At 34.7% G+C, this 17,253-nt stretch overlaps 1 protein-coding gene across 1 annotated transcript; it reads left to right on the top strand.

Moving 5' to 3' along the window:
- The first annotated feature begins 15,391 nt into the window (after positions 1–15,391).
- FD (Basic-leucine zipper (bZIP) transcription factor family protein) lies at positions 15,392–16,981 on the top strand. The gene is made up of 3 exons (XM_089067721.1): positions 15,392–15,933; positions 16,063–16,139; positions 16,522–16,981. The coding sequence occupies exons 1-3, from the start codon at positions 15,480–15,482 to the stop codon at positions 16,591–16,593; spliced, it is 603 nt and encodes a 200-aa protein (XP_088923847.1). The 5' UTR covers positions 15,392–15,479; the 3' UTR covers positions 16,594–16,981.
- The last annotated feature ends 272 nt before the right edge of the window (positions 16,982–17,253 follow it).

The following is a 17,253-nucleotide window of genomic DNA, read 5'->3' as shown; positions in this document are numbered from 1 at the left end:
TTTGAGGGACTAAGAAGAAACTTTGCATTGCATTCGTTGTAGATTTCAGTATATGGAAAGAGTACTTTTATTCTCTATATCACGCTCTTCATTTCACAACTGTGCCTGTGTTGATAGGTGTATTATTCTAAATCCAAGTGTACTTTTTTACTTATTTTTTGAATTTATTGGAGGGCTTCAACTTAACAATTAAATACTCTGTCCCTAAAACTAGAACTTTTTTTTGGATCGTCTCCAGAAAATAAAAACTTTATATTTATCAAAATTTCTCTCTCCAATGAGGTAGGACTCATTTTTCATTAACACACTTTTTCTTTTTATCTCTTTTATTTTTTAATTTTACGTTAAAAACTGTGCTGTTTAAAAAAATTCTACTTTTAGGAGACGAGATTTGAATGTGTTCCAATGCCCTTAATCCAAAATTTCTCTCTATATTGAAGATGTTATTCTATTTACTCACTTAGTCCGCGAACAGGAGTCCCGTTTTTCCATTTTGGTTCGTCCGCGAATAGGAGTCCCGGTTCATAATTACTATAAATGGTAAAGAGACTCTACATTCCACTAACTCATTTCACTCACATATCATTTAAAACCAATATATATATAAGTGAGACTCATATTCTGCTAACTTTCTTCCACCTACTTTTCTTAGCGTGCCAGAAAGAAATGAGACTCATATTCGTGGACGGACGGAATATTTGTTAGTATTTAGATGCTTTTATTACCCTATATAAAGGTTTTTATTATAATTTATGTGTCATTGTCCACAATTTAGCCAATCGAAAATTTTCTCAAAAACAATACTTCATCCATCTCATTAAAGATATCCCTCTTTAGTCTGTCTCACGTAAGATGTCCCCTTTTTCTATTTAAAAATAAATTTTTCTCTCATGTTTTCTCATTAAAATATTTAATTATCTTTCTTTTTCTATTTATTATATCTAATAACTCCCCATAAAATCTTGTGCTAAGGCAGTAATAGTTGTAATACTACTTACGTTAACAATAAATTTAATAAATGGTGCAGAAGAAAAAATCGGGAGTGGGTAATTTATTAGGTGAAAGGAAATAAAATGGTGTGGTACTGCGATGGCATCACACCGACAAGACAATGCACACAATTGACATAACTTTGAGCCGTACAACCTCTTACTGCCTTTCTTTAAACTCCAGAAAAAGTAACAACATAATCTTACCACTACTCATTAATTTTACTCTTTTTCTACCTTAAAACTTTTTTCAATTTTTTCTTTAATACCCATGTCGAGTCTTTTTGGTAATTTGTCGTTTAGGCACGCATGAATTTCAAAAGCATCTAGAGCACTCACGATGTGGAATGGAGGGAGATGCCCCGACCAGCAGGGGCGGAGCCCGAATTTTAATTCGATACGACAGGGGCAAAAATAAATCTAAAAATTTATTTTAAAACTTTGAGGTCGGACAATTATAAAGGAAATCAATTTTTTTTAAAAATTACTACTCCCTCCGTTCCCTCATAGTTGAGGTGGAACTTTTCGGCACGGAGTTTAAGAAATGAATGTTGAGTGTGTTAAATAAATAGATAAAAAAGTAAGAAAGAGAAAAAGGTAGAGAGAATAAAGTAAAAAGTGAATAAAGTAGAGAGAATAAAGTAAGAGAGAGTAAAGTAAGAGAGAGGAAAAAATTACTATAAATGGAAATGACTCAACTATGAGGGAACTTCCCGAAATGGAAAAATGACTCAACTATGAAGGAACGGAGGGAGTACATGAAATATATTGAGGATGGGAAAATGCCCCTTATCCTCCCCTACTAGATCTATCCCTGCCGACTAGGGATGGATGGCGGGAGATGCCCCGGCCAGGGATGGTTGTGGAGCGACGGCCACCGAGTTGCGGTTGGGTGATGATAGGGTCAGGGCAACTTGAGTGTTGTGGATTCAATGTCCTACATCGGTTGTGAGAACAACTGGTGTGACATACATAAATTAAATGAGTTTTCTCTCTGAATAGGCTAGTCTTTTGGGTTGAGTTCATTGAGCGTCGCCAACCAAGGCACGGTTACTCCAGGACGTGACAAATGGGGGTGGTTTTCGGGGGATGGGGTGTTGAATATTGTATTTTTTTATATATAATTTCATAATCTATAAGTACGTTTCCAATTCTAATTCATTCATCAACAATCTCTCACAAAATCGTCTCTCTAAAAAATGAATCTGAGACTTGAAGTGAAAACCCTCCACGATCAAGTTATCACAATGTTTTCGTGGGTCATGACTGCAATCTAAGACGAAATAGATAATGAGGTTGCTCGATACATGGATCTCGTTGTTGCTATCGCTGATCCGCATATACCACGGACTCGAAGGTATATTCACAAAGACCGAAAGGACACTGCTTTAAGGATATTTAATGATTATTTCTCGAGTCCCGCGATGGCCGGAGCAAACATTCCGCCGGTGGTTTCAAATGTGGAAACTGTTATTTCGAGATGTCATAGTTTGTCGTACTACTATGCGCGAAGAACAAGTGCATGGTCGCCTCCAAGCTAACCGGATCGAAGAAGTTTAGGACTTTCAAATTTTTGATTTTTTATGATTTTCAAATTTAAATATTTTGGTGTTTTAATTTTGTAGTATTTATTACTTAATGAATGAATATAACATTATATTCATTAATGTGAGAAGCATGGGGAGGAGTGTGGAGGGGTGTGCACTACTGTGGTACTTATGGTCTGGCGCATAAACTGATTAAAATGATGACGTAGTGGGGAGTTATGGTGTGGTGGAAGGCGTACACTGTGGATGCTCTGAAATCCTATCAATTATTTATGCATTATCCGTTCTAGAAAATAGTTCACTCTTATCATTTTATGTGATTCTCCAAATTAGTTTAGTTTCATTTTTACTAAGTTTTTCTTTCTAATTATTAGTTGTGTCGCATTCTCTATTAACATAACGCCAATAACTATTTCTTTCTATCTTTCTCTCTCTTACTATTCCAATTCCATATTAAAATTTGCAACGTTCCCAAATTCTCTAAGTTTTTAGAGACGGGTGGAATATCACTTTGTCATCTCATCACTTCTACTATTTACATATTTTAGTCATCTTTTAAATCATCCACAACTTATCTTAAATTCATTCCTTCATTACACTATGGAGAAGTCTCATAACACTTTACAATTTTCTTTACTCGATAAACAACACCACAAACCATCATTTATTCAGTTAACTATTCACAAATCTCACATATTTTATCCTTTTCAATATCTTTTTTATATAGACCAATTTAATTAAGATGAACAACACAAATAATCCCTAAACTTTGAAGTTTGCATGCCGGTTCATGTTGCACGCCAGTTCATGGACATTAAAAATATTCTGGTAGATCTCTCGACAAAGATGTAATCACATATGTGGTACTTTTTCACTATTCATCCCAAATTTCTAACGAAAATGACCCCAAAAGCATGAAGGAGATTTTGGACTTTCATAAAAATGAAACTTGGGTACTGGGTATGATATTTTTTTTATCTTTTTAATACTGGAATAATATTTTTCGCTTCACTTTTTCAATCACTTTATGTCAAATCATCTTTCTCTCTCTTTCACTTAAATGTTTAGAATGTACAATATTAAAATAAAAATAAAAATATATTATGAAATTCTTAAATATATTAATTATAACAATTGAAATTGTAAATTTAATTATCAAAATAACCTGTAGCTAAATTTAATTTTGATTGTGATTCAATTTTTATTAATATTAAAAATTATAAATTTAGTTATTTAAATAATATGAACAACATCAATGTGTTGAAAGAGTCCCTGGTCGAATAACATCATCAACGTGTTCAACAAGTCCCCTCTCTTCAACGATTTCTCGACACTCACTGAACGTACATTTCACCACCAACAGCTACCCGTGCTATATGGGCTACTATTTGGCGATAGGATCTACCCACAGTATCATTTGTTCGTGACGATTGTGTGCCGAAAACTCCAAATAGGGCGTTATTTTCTCCGAAGTATGTGGCGGCACGAAAAGACGTGGAACATGCACACAGAGTCCGTCAATCACAGGTGGGCTATAGTGAACGGGCTGGCACGTGTGTGGTACTGAAATATAATCTCTGGTATCATGTCAGCATTTATCGTAATGCATATCATGATAATTGAAGATGAAGGTGCAAACGTCATGAATTGGCAAGATGAATCGGGTGCCTCCAGCTCGACTGTGGTAAGTGCCCCCTGCTTAAGATGCGCCTCCACAATTTTGCGAGGTTGGCTCCCGCCGTGCTTCTATGTGCAAAGAACAAATCCACGCCAACCTCCAAGATGAATTGATCGAAGAAATTTGGACGCGCATCAATGATAAGGCTAATTTCATGCATCAGTTATGTGATGAAAAGTCACCATTTACTGGGTCTAACACAAATTTTAAGCCAGGTGTGTGAAGGAATTCGCCAGGTCCAGGAAGAACTGAAGGCAGTGGACCAGCGAAGGAAAAAATGCGGAAAGTGAGCAGAATTAAGAAGAAAATGGCTAGACGAAGGGAGTCCAAAGCTGAGGGCAAAGAAGACTATTCACACAAGAGAGCCCCTGCTGGACCCACTTCCACGCCTATATAAAGAGAAGCATGCAACACACGAAATATGCATGACTTAGCTCTCAGCTCACACACACACTCACACACTTGGGAAAATGGGGATTCTGGGGTAATTTAGAGGTTCATCTCTGAGAAATTATGTTGCAGCACCGTCCTCAAGGAGGGCGAAGATACAATTGTTTACCTTTCAGTTTTTTTTGCGTTTTGATTTCCGTCGAACTTCACCGTTTTCGAAGTCGACTGCTCGTTGCTACTTATCGTTATTCTATGAAGTTTATTTTATGTCATGATGGTGTTGATTGGTGTTGATTTACGTTGATTTTATGTTCTGAAGAGTCTTATTTCGAAGGTTGATTGTTAATCTCTGTTTTTAGATGTTTGTGTACTTGATCTGGGAAATACGCTGTTGATCTGTGGTTGTAGTTGATAATCTGTGGTGAATCGGCAAATCTGTAGTTATGGAGATGGTTTTTATCGGAGTTTATTTCAGATGCTTGGATCCGGAGTAGATTTAGCATTCGAAGTGTGGATCTGAACAGGGGAACTAAGTTGTGCATGGATTTTGATTTTTTTTGCTTTCGTTTTCATGTTGCTTCGTCTAGTAGCCGTAGATCTGCCTTAGTTTTAACTGTTCGTCGTTTTTATTGCCTTTAATTCCGTCTGCTTCGTTTCGAGTTACGTTCTCTCTCTGTTTTTACTGACTGTTTCATGCCAAAGGTTGGAGAAGATGATGTCGTTGTTAGTTAGTCCTTTAGTTAGTTATTTTGCAGCTTTTTAACCGTACTCTATTTTTTTTCAGACCCATTTTCAGTTGTTTTCCCAGGTCTAGGTAATTTAGGGAATAGTTTCTTTAGATCTAGTAATTGTCTCGCTTGTTCCGGTTTATATGCATGTTTCCTGTTTCTGCCTAGATCTAGTTGTTAGAGTAGTAGATTTTAATTACCAAGTCTAGTATAAATTCCTCAACCCCAAGTTGCGTGGCAGCAGCCATACCACCCAAAACCCCTTTAAATGCATACTTTCGCATCTGTCCTCGTGGGATCGATCCCTACTTCCCTATACTAATTTTAGTATACGTGGTTGAGGGTTTTGAAGAGATATTCTGTGTGTCTGACGACCGAGATCTTTTAGCGTTCTGTGAGTTCCTAGATCTTGTGATCTAGTGGATTCTCTGGACCTAGGAAGCTTGATATTCCTTATTGTGCACGCAGTTTAAAAATATCAAGAGTATCAATCAACGTTTCCAAGCATTGACGCAATTTTTCATTTTTCTTTCTTAGTATTTTTAATGTTTTAATGAAGTGGTTTTGTGTTATATATTATCTCATATTTCAGTTTTAAAAGTAAAACAATGAATAATGTAAGTTAAATATAGCATGGGGAGAGAGCATCCATTGCGGGAGTTGTGGCCTTAGACAAAAAAAATAAAGGATGATGATGTGGCAAAAGTATTGATCTGAGGAGAGGCATTCCGTTGTAAATGCCCTAATGGCACGACATTCGTAAGAGATATTTGCGTTTGAATCCATTGTAGAGAATTTGCAAAGAAAAGATGATATATAAGAGCATTTAGAGCATCCGCAACGGTGCTCATGTGGATGAGACGCATCAAGACACCATTGCGATCGTCTTGCTGTGGAGAGCTGCTCGCTCGGAGACCACATCTCCTTCTAGCGAGACCACGCGCCCCCGCCACGTGGCGACCCTGGTGTAGACGGTGACACCCACATGCAACTCCCGCGAGTGGGCGTCGTTTATTACCGTTTTTATTTTCTATTTTTTTCTCATTTTTTCAATTTTTTTAATCCCCGAATTCATACAAAAATCATCTATAAATACCTCATTCGTCACACAAATCAAATTCACACCAAACTTTGTCTATCTCTCTAATTTTTCTCTACATATTTTCATACCCAATTGTGCTAAATATGTTTGACAAACAACCATCAAGCTGGAGCTGGTGGAAGCACGCAGACACTGGATTACTTGGGCCAAGATTACCTGACACCGGGTATTCAAGGATCTATAAAGGCCAATGAATCTCCAACAACAAGTTTTGCATGGCGTAGATGATTGAAGCCCTCCAACGTCAATTGGGTATATCAGTCCTGTCGCCGCAATAGTTTTTAATTTTTAGGATTTAAATTATGTACTAACTTTTAAGTTTTTTGGGAATTTGTAATGTCATTTTTGGGTTTTATTAATGAATTTTTTTTATTAATTGTATTTTTTAAATTGAAGAGTGGAATAGTGGGACTCATGAATAGTTAAGAGATGAGATGTATTGTTATAGGTGTTGTCTTTTAGTTAAGAGATGAAATAACAAAATGGTTAAACGGGGTGTGGAGCCCATGCAATGACGGACCAAGGTGGAGTAGCGCTGGGTCGGCCGACCCCATCGTCGCTCCATGAATACTGGAGTAGTCTATTACATTCGGAGTTCTGAGCTGCCATCAACCCCACGCGAGTGGAAGCGTCACTTTGCGCGATTCCAACTCCGGTAAGCAAGAGAGAAGTAGAGAAGGAAAATTGGAGAAGACAACTACCATTGAAGTATGGAATAAACTTGGATTGCAGTCGAAATGTAAGAAAACCCAAATAAAGTTGTAATCTTGGAAAAACTCAACAAATCAATAACTCTTTAATCTCTAACCTTTTTTTTTCATAACTACTAGCATTTGTAGTGTGACTTCACACAATGCTTGGAACTATTTTTTTAATTATATTTATATTGAAATTTGAAACTAGTTTAAATATTGGATATATTATTTGTTGGTTTATGGCTTTATGCTGTCAATTTTTTTTTGATTAATCAAAATGCTCGAGCCAACGAGCTGTGGAGTACAAACAGAAACAAAACAACGGCAAACAGCAGGAAAATGAGCAACAAACTCCTCCCCAAACAGAGTTAGAAAAGAAAACTACGACAAGCAAAAAGCACTAACCACCACTATCAAGAAGGCCACAAAAAAGCTTACCACCTAGCCTCAGATTGACAAGAACCTTCCCACTTCCTGACTTCCTCCAAATTATCAAGAATTTGTCCGGGCGAGAAGGGAAAATCATGACACCAACCCCGAGTCCACATGCCGAGGCACCAAAACAACATTTTTTTCTCAAGCTCCCAATTCGAGTTGAGGCCTTGGAAAACAACCTTATTCCTGATATCCCAAACAGTCCAAGTAATAAAGTAGAACAGTGACAACCAAGATTTCATATCAAACTTTGTGAACGGTGTGCCACGCCAAGAGAGTAGATTTGTCAATGTATGGTTTGGGATGCAGTACGAGATACCCCATTGAGAGCAACAAAAATACCACAAGCTGGAGGAGAACTTGCAGCTAAAAAAAGATGCTCAATAGTCTCCCGTTCCTCCTTGCAAAGCGCACATCTATCATCCTCAACTCCTTGTATTCCATGTCTAAAGAGACGATCTTTGGTGTTTATTCTTCCATGAAGTAGGAACCACAAATGCAATTGTGCTCGTGGTGGAGCGATATTCTTCCAAGCTAGACGCCCAATATCGGACGAGTGGCTCCCTATCGCCATCTGTCGGTAGACCTGCAAGACAAAATTAGAGACAAGGAAGGAAGAAGATTTGTCACCAGACCACACTATCACGTCCCTTGAGTTTTCCCTCAAAATATATTGATTCACGGCAAGCATAAGATCTCCAACTAAATCTTCTTCCCAAGCAAAGAGGTTCCTTCTCCACTTAAGTAGCCAACTCCATTTTCTTTGGTATCAAACTCCCATATTTATAATAAAGTCATTTTTCTGGGTAGATAGACCAAAAGTTCTGGGGAATAAAGACTTGAGGCTATAATCTCCGATCCAGATATCATCCCAAAACCTCGTTAGTGCCCCATTTCCCACTTTCACCCGAATTCCTTTATTTGCAACTTCTTGTACCTCCCTGCTAAAGCCTTCGAAGTTTGTGATTTGTCTCCACAGGCTTGTGCTTTTCATACGGTCCAAATTTCCAAGGCTCTCAAGGCTTTATGCTGTCAATCAGTCAAAGTGAATTGTTGTTTTGTTTGTAACTTAGATCTTTTATGAATAATTAGCATTGTGAAATTGCGAATATCACCGTTTCACTAATTGTTTTTTTTATATATCTGGAAAAATTTTGAATTTTTTTGATTCGTTTTCAACACATGAATACTCATATATAGGACCCCATGATAGCACAATAGAAAGCAATATAACCTAAGTTGCAATTTATTTTTTCAAAATAATTATTTAAATATTATATTTATTGTTAATTTTTCGACCCGTCATGGATAATTTCTAGATCTGTCATTGAGCTCATGAATAATACTCCCTCTGTCCCCCATTAGCGGTCACAGTTTGACCGGGCACGGGTTTTAAGAAATGTAAAGAAAAGTTGGTTGAAAAAGTTAGTGGAATGTGTGGTCCACTTTTTTATATTGGTTTTATAATAAAATGTGAGTGAAGTGAGTTAGTGGAATGTGGGACCTACTACCATTTATGGTAAAAATGAAGTGTGACTCTTAATTGGGGACGAACCGAAATGGACAAGTGTGACTCTTAATCGGGGACGGAGGGAGTAGTTAAGAGATGACTCTATGCAGAGACCATTGTGAAATCTCTTATAGAAGAAAAATACTCCTTTTGTGGTGTGAGTATGAGTTTTAAAAAAATTGTAAAGAATAGTGAGGTAGAAAAGTTAGTTAAATATGATCTATTTTTTTATATTGATTTTATTTATAATAAAATGTAAGTTAGTGGAATGTCTACTATCATTTATGAGAAGTGAAATGTGACTCTCATCGTGAAACGGACCGAAATGACAAAATGTGACTCATATTATAGGACAGAAGGAGCAAGAACTATAGTAAAAATATCAAATTCTGACTTTTAGTTTTTAAAAATTTACCATTAGAAATTTTACTTTTATATTTAATTAAAATTTGAATTAAAAAAAAAAATCAAAATTGTACACATCACGATGAGATTATCAAACAGACATGTGTCGTGCTCATGCACGTGTAAGCGCGTCGGGCTCAAAGTCTCTAAAATTGAGCACAGGGTTAGCCATGTTCAAAACAATTTATTACTACTATTATTTGAAACAACAAATTTATGTGACCAAATTTTATACAACCAAAAACTAATTTATTTGTACAAAAATAGGTTTATTTATGCATTTTATTAAAATATATGGATGCATATATAGTACATGGAAAGTATATAATATTATGGTCATATATTTATGATTTATGTATATATTTTTTTATTTTTTGGAACCATTAATTTTATTTAGTGCATACTCTAATTCAAAATTTAAAAATAATAGAAAGAAAATTCAAATATAAAAATAAAAATGAAGTTAAAGGCTAATAAGTCTTTTTAACTTATCCACCTACTATATTTAAAATTTTAATATATAATTAATACATCAAATTATTAATATTACCTTACTTTGGTTGTACAAAATTTGGTTGTTTATCATCACTAAAAATGTGTATTGATTCTTACAAATTTTATTGTACTCCTAACATCTTTAATTTATTTACTTTTAATTGTAAGGATAATGTAATATTTTTACTTTATTTATTCTGGCATTATATAGTACTCCACTTAATTCTCTTTGTGTCTAAATTTCCTTATAATAAAAATGAGATCATTTATTTATGAGTGATATACATAGTATTGTTCTTGTTTTGACTATAATAATATTTCCTTATAATAATATTTTTGTTTTATTTATTTAATTTTATACTAATATCTTAAAATGGTTTAATTAATTTGATAAAATAACATAAAAGAACAAAGCTTAATTAAATGTTTTATTCATTGTTTTGAACTTATGGGGAGCAGTAGATAAGTCACATATTTTATACTCCCTCCATCCCGCTTTAGCAGTCCCATTGACTTTTCTGCACTCGTTTTATAAAAATGATAATAAATAGTAAAAGTGGAGAAATAATAAAGTAAAAAAGAGAATAATGTAGAGAAGATAGTAAAAAAGAGAATAATGTAGAGAAGATTACTCTTCTCTACATTATTCTCTTTTTTACTTTATTATTTCTCCACTTTTACTATTTATTATCATTTTTACAAAACGAGCGTAGAAAAGTTAATGGGACTGCTAAAGCGAGACGGAGGGAGTAATACTCTCCCAGTTTCATTTTAGTAGTCTTAGTTGAGTTGATCACGAATTTTTAAGAGATCTATGTCTATACATGTATAACAGGAGAGTTTTGGAGATATTTACAAAACCGTCGTTATGAATATTATAATAAAATAAAGACTTCATAATCAGAAATCAGAAATTATACTCCCTTTGTCCCACTTTAGGAGTCCCATTTGAGTTCGGCATGAGTTTTAAGAAATATAAAGGAAAGTTGGTGAAAAAAATAGTGGAATGTGAGCCCTACTTTTATATATTAGTTTTATAAGGAATGTGATCAAATGAAAACTCTTAATATTGTACAAACTCAAAACTATGATCAGGACCATTGAAAAATGTCAACAGATCACAAAAAAGCATCAACAGGAAAATGTCAATAGAATTCCAACGGTAGTCAATGATTGATGCTGTGTTGATACTGTGTTGACATTAAAATCTTGAAATTTTACACTGTGTTGATATTGTGTTGATACTATGTTGACATTAAAATCTTGAAATTTTACACTGTGTTGATATTGTATTGAAACAGTGTTGAAGCTATGTTGAGAAGTTTTGAGTTTGTACAATATATAAGTTTGCATTTTATCACTACCCAGTTTTATAATAAAATGTGAGTGGAAAAAAGTTAGGGGAATGTGAGGCCTATTACCATTTATGGAATATTTCAACCGGGACTCCTAAAGTGGGACAACCAAAAGTGGTAAATCGGGACTCCTAAAGTGGGACGAGAGAGTAGCAATTATATGTAACTGCTATGTAGTTGGTTTAGTGGAATAGTGGAGCACATGAAATCTTCCTATAAGTATTTCCTTTCATGTAATGTTGAGACACGGAAAAAAAAGAAAGTACATTGAATAAACTTTCATCCTTCTCCTATGAATATCTCTCGCATCTACTGTAATCTTCTCATTTTCCTTTAGCCGGCTCTTTTTGCTTTTCGGCAACGATGAAAACACGAGCAAGGAGCCAAAAATATTATTTTGTGACTTTGCAGAGAGGAAATTGACTGAAACCGGGGTGACATGTGAATATCAACGACAAACAAAGTATACAAAGTAAGTAATATTTGTTTATTCGTGTTTTACAAAAGCTTTGTTAAGGTCTAGAGAAATGTGTGGATGAAATAGAGGCGTTGATCTCTCTATATTCTAAGTTCTAGCCCTGGAATAAGAGTGTATTATTTCATTGGATTGTATTGATTGTTGGAGGAGGATTGGTGAAATTAAGAGCCAATTAATATTCTTATTTTGTAAAATTTTAATTTCAAACTCCAATTTATGTATTTTTTTTGTAAAGACAGACAAATTCTGTCATTCTACAATTTTATTCTAGCATCATATTAGTGACAAAGGGTAAGTACGTATTAAAGTTCAAAGCAAAATAAAATAATTTGAGTGGTCAAAATACTTTTTTTTTTTTCAATTTCTTCCGCTCATAGTCCTTGGTTCTTCTACATCTCCAATTTAGTAAACTACAAATTTTCAAGGCAATAATAATGAATGATAAATTAGTTCCTAGAACTGATTCCACGGAGGCTTTTACTGATGACCAAAACTGAATAAGTTGAATAGTTGTCAATTATTTGGGAAAGAGTTTAACTAAAGGGATCGGAATATCAAGAGTTGAATAGTATCAACGTTGAATTTATTTGTTCTGTATAAGCGTTTACAATTTTTGTGTTCGATCTTACTTATTTTTAGTTAAAAGGTTTTAATCAATATCTATGAGTTAATTTCAATAAATTATTTTTTATTTCATTTTTTTGTTGCATAATATTTGATATTTTACACATTTTGAAAGAAAATATAATGTGTCGGGCAAGAAAAAGTATATGCATGAGAAAAGGTAATGTTATTATACTGTAATTTTATTTTTTAACATATTTATTTAGATATTGTATAATTTTAAATTAAATACTCCCTCCATCCCATAAATATGGGTAATGGATATGATACGAGAATTAAGATAAAATTGGTAAAGTTTGATCACGAATTTTTAAGAAATACAAGTAGAAAGGAAAGTTGGTATATAAAGATAGTGAAATTTGAGTAGAATAGGGTGAGTAGAATAGGGGTCTATTATCATTTATGGAAGATTTTAACGGGACCCCCCTATTGTGGAATAAACTAAAATGAAAAATCAGGACTGCTAAAATGGGACGGAGGGAGTATTATTTATGAAATTAGTGATAATTTGAGAGTAGTACTCCATCCGTCCCAAAAAAATAAGGACATTTGGGACGACACTTGAATTAATGCATAATTGGTGAAGTAAGAGAGATGAGGAGAATAGTAATTAAAATAATGTTAGTGCATAGTGTGACCCATATTATTGTTAGTGTTTAATGATAGATTATAGTAGTATAAGTTGTAAATAAATTAATGTATATTGATAATAAGGTTGGAGGAATTTTTTATAAATGAAAGTGAGATAATTTTATGGAACGGGCGAAAAAGAAAAATATTAATATTATTTTTATAAGATGGAAGTACTCCCTCTGTCCCACTAGAAATGAAACGTTTTCATTTTCGGATTGTCCCATTAAAAATGAAACGTTTCTTAAAATAAAAATAACTTTATCTCTACTTTTCCCTTTCTCTTACTTTACTCTCTCATCTTTATCTCACAAAACAACACTATATAAAATCATGTGCCGAAAAGCAAACGTTTCATATTTATTAGAACGGAGGGAGTATTAATTTTCAACTAAATGAATTTGGTGAAAAAACTATTGTCAAAATCAGCAAAATGGCTAGATGACAGTTGTATGGATTTTGTGGTCACATCAAAATATATAATCACATAAAATTTGCATAGGGAGCAGGGCATCTATAAATTGTGCTAAACTGTGGGTTTAAATTTCCCAAACTAAATACTGCACACGGTAACATAACGTTATACTTATTATTCCTTCTGTTTCCCATAAAATATCATTAAGTCGTCTAAGGAGCAAATTTTAAGAAATATAAAAAAAAGTTAATTTTTTTTTAAGTGAAATGCGAGTCATATTTTTGTATACTTCTTCCGTCCCATTTGTTTTTTAGCATATGATTTTATATAATAAGTATTATTTAATGAGCTAATAAAGAGCGAATATAGTAAAAGATGCGAAAAAATAGAGATGATGTTATTTATATTTTAGGAAATGTTTCATTTTTAATGTGACAACTCAAAAAGGAACACATTTCATTTTTATTGGAGTAAAAATAGTACTCCCTCCGTCCCAGTTTTATAGTCACATTTTGCCATAAAAGTCCGTCCCACATTTATAGTCACATTTAGAATTTTCCATATTTGGACATAAAATCTTACCCCATTATTCACTAAAATTACACCCAAATGTCATTATCAACACAAAAATAAATCAAAACAAAAATAAAAAACCAAAAAGTCAACAAGGGACCCACCTTCAACCAACTCACTTAATTTATTACACACTCCTTCATCTCACTTCATTTATTACACACTCCACCATCTCACTCTTCCATCTCACTTCATTTATTACACACTCCACCAATTCCTTAAAACTCGTGCTCTAACTAATTGTGACTATAAATGTGGGACGGAGGGAGTATTACTTTTATAGTATTCTCTCCCTCCCTGAAAAGTATGAGCAATTTCCTTATTAGTCCGTCCCTGAAAAGTAGTACTATGAACTTTTTAATTTTGGAATAATTAAAAACTCCACATTACCCCTACACATTATTTTATTTACAACTTATACCATTACAATAAACTATTAATGATAAGAAGCTCAGTCTCCATTAACACTACCTACTGTACCATTTATACATTAAAACTAATGCCGAATCAAATATTCATATTTTTCAGGGACGGAGGAAATAATAAAATATGAGTGATCTAAAGTTAAGGAAATGTAGGGTCCATTACTAAAAATAGATGTGACAAGTATTAGCGGACGAACCAAGAAGAAAATTAGTGACAAGTAACGGCGAATGGAGGAAGTAGTATAGGCTGGTGATCTCATCATATTTAACTCTTTCTCCTTTAGTTATTTGGATACCTATCTTCGACACATTAAATCATTGTCTTAAGCTAGAGTGCAACTTCCATTTTGATCATTGACAGATGTAGTTGGAGTTGCGTCGGATAGGTCGACCTCATTGTTAGCCCATGAGTGCCGGAATTCAATTTTTGGAGCCATCGTCGATCCTAGGGTAAGTAGCTTCGACTCCACGAGTTGCGAGTTATTTGATTGTTGACGTGCATTTTTACAGCATTGAGAGACTTGGGTGACCAGTGTTGTCGTGTCTTTGTTGGAAGCATTTTTCCCTCGTTGCCACCACATTTGCCATGCGGAAGAATAAATCATGCCTTATGCAGGTTTTTCAAAGAAATAATCTGGCATTACCTATTGGTACGCACCAACAACTTCTCTTTTCCAATGTACGCATGGCTTACGATGATGTTCATTATTAGTCTCCTTACATTTTTATTATATTTTATCTTTTATTGATTAAAATTCATGATATTTATTCTCATCCATTCATTTTAACATCAAATACATTACCTATTTCATTTTAACATTTCCGATGTACTACTAAAATTTTAAGCAAAGAAAATGATGTCTGAGTAAAAGAGTCAAAATAGATGTACAATTATAAATTGAGAAAAAGGGATAAGAAAAAAATAGTACCCCACTCCAAGACATAGTTTGGTAACCCCAAATATCCAGACATACTCTTCCATGTCTGAGTGAAGTGCTTCTTCAAATGTGGACAGCTTCTTCCTCCGCCTCCGCCTCCACTTCCACCTCTGCCTCCTCCTCTTCCTCTCCCTATCTTCGCCATCCCAAAACCATGGAGGAAGTTTGGAAAGACATAACCTTCGCTGCCTCCGATCTCCACCTCAACCCCTCCTCCCCTCGCGGCGTCATCCTCCAAGACTTCTTCTCCAAAGCTCCTCCGCCCTCCTCCGCCCCTTCCCACGCCTCTCCTCCGCCTCCTCCTCCCACAATGCTCACTCTCAGCTCCGATCACTTCGGCACCCTCCTCTTCCAGCCCCACCACCGCCACCCCGCCGCCTTCGACGCCGTCGTCCCCGATGACACCGCCGCCGCCGGAAAGAAGAGGTTCCCTGATTTCGACAGGAGCTCCGGCGACCGCCGCCATAAGCGTATGATCAAGAACCGCGAGTCTGCTGCTCGCTCCAGAGCTAGAAAGCAGGAAACCCCTCTCTCTCTTTCTCTTCTTTTTATCTTAAAAATTGAATCTTGCACCCTTTCATCAACTAAAAATTGAATCTTGCACCCTTTCATGAACAAAAAATTGAATCTTGCAAGGAAAAATTTGCAGGCTTATACAAATGAGTTAGAGTTGGAAGTTGCCCATTTGCTTGAAGAGAATGCCAAACTCAGAAAACAGCAAGAAAAGGTGTGTGAATTTCTACATATTAGTAGTAGGAGTAGTAATTTAGTTTTATACTTACAATGCAATGCAACCAAGCCCCACCCCTCTGTGTTTCTTTCTTCTCTTTTGCCAAAATTATGAAAGAAGGGATGTTTTTTACTCTAAAATTATTGGTGATTTAGATGTGTGTACATGAAAAGGTTAGATATTTTCTTCTCAAAATGGCATGTTTTGCCACAAAATCCTACTGCCCTGTTTTGGTACACTCTTGTTTTATGACACCATTTAAACAAGAAATTGAAGGAGTCTTTGCTATTTTTACACTTTCAACTGTCCTTCCATAGAGGGAAAGACAGATGATTCAATTCAATCATTTATTCATTTGTTTGTTTCCATTTCATGTCAGTTTTATAGAGAAGCAGCTGCTGAGCACCAGAAAAGGAAGCCTCTCCATAGAACATCCACTGCTCCATTTTGAATTTTTAACTTTTTTTTTTTTTTTTTTTTTTTTTGGTTCAAGAAAACTGGTGGGAACTCAGTACTAATATTAATTAATTTTCTATAATGTCTCTTGATATGAGTAGAATGGATTTTTCACTGGAGGGCCCTTTTCCTCTTTTGTTGATCACTCCTTTGGAATCCATCACCAAGATATGAATACATCTTCTTTTCTCACTGCAACTACTGCAGCTACTGCTTTTTTTTCTTTTTAAAAAAAAAAAAAAAATTGTTGGAAGGAGAGAGAAAGAGAGAGAATATAAGTGTACTAGGTAGAAGAGAGTTGGTTTATTGGCTGCTGCAAAAGTTTGGATTCTTGCTGGGAATGGCTTTTTCTACTTCTGCTTCATCATAATCACTTCTTTATTTTTTTTTGACCAATTTTATTCTTAATTTGATTATTACTGCTGCTGCATTTATATGCTGATTTGATGTTTTGTTGCTTTTTTAATTTGTACTATTTCTGTTGAGTTTTTAAAGAGCGTTGGTATAAATATTTATGGCTATAAATAATGGAAGTATGTCTGATTTGATTTGGTGTCAAGTTTCTCTGCTTTCGTCATTTATACTCTTTGTTTTATGTATTTGGATTTTGCTGAAAGCTACAGCTTTTATTTATAGAAATGATAATACTCCTATA

This window comes from Salvia hispanica, chromosome 3, assembly GCF_029641045.1.
Source record: "Salvia hispanica isolate PSC_SH4W2 chromosome 3, Shi_PSC_v1, whole genome shotgun sequence".
Classification (NCBI taxonomy): Eukaryota; Viridiplantae; Streptophyta; class Magnoliopsida; order Lamiales; family Lamiaceae; genus Salvia; species Salvia hispanica.
The sequence above is the reverse complement of the archived record's forward strand: the minus strand, read 5'-3'. Positions and strand labels throughout refer to the sequence as shown.

Excerpts from the sequence above, each read along its gene's own strand:
- FD (XM_089067721.1), top strand. The coding sequence starts at position 15,480 with ATGTGGACAGCTTCTTCCTCCGCCTCCGCCTCCACTTCCACCTCTGCC. Across the intron at positions 15,934-16,062 it reads CTCCAGAGCTAGAAAGCAGG|CTTATACAAATGAGTTAGAG; the intron begins AAACCCCTCTCT and ends AAAATTTGCAGG. Across the intron at positions 16,140-16,521 it reads TCAGAAAACAGCAAGAAAAG|TTTTATAGAGAAGCAGCTGC; the intron begins GTGTGTGAATTT and ends ATTTCATGTCAG.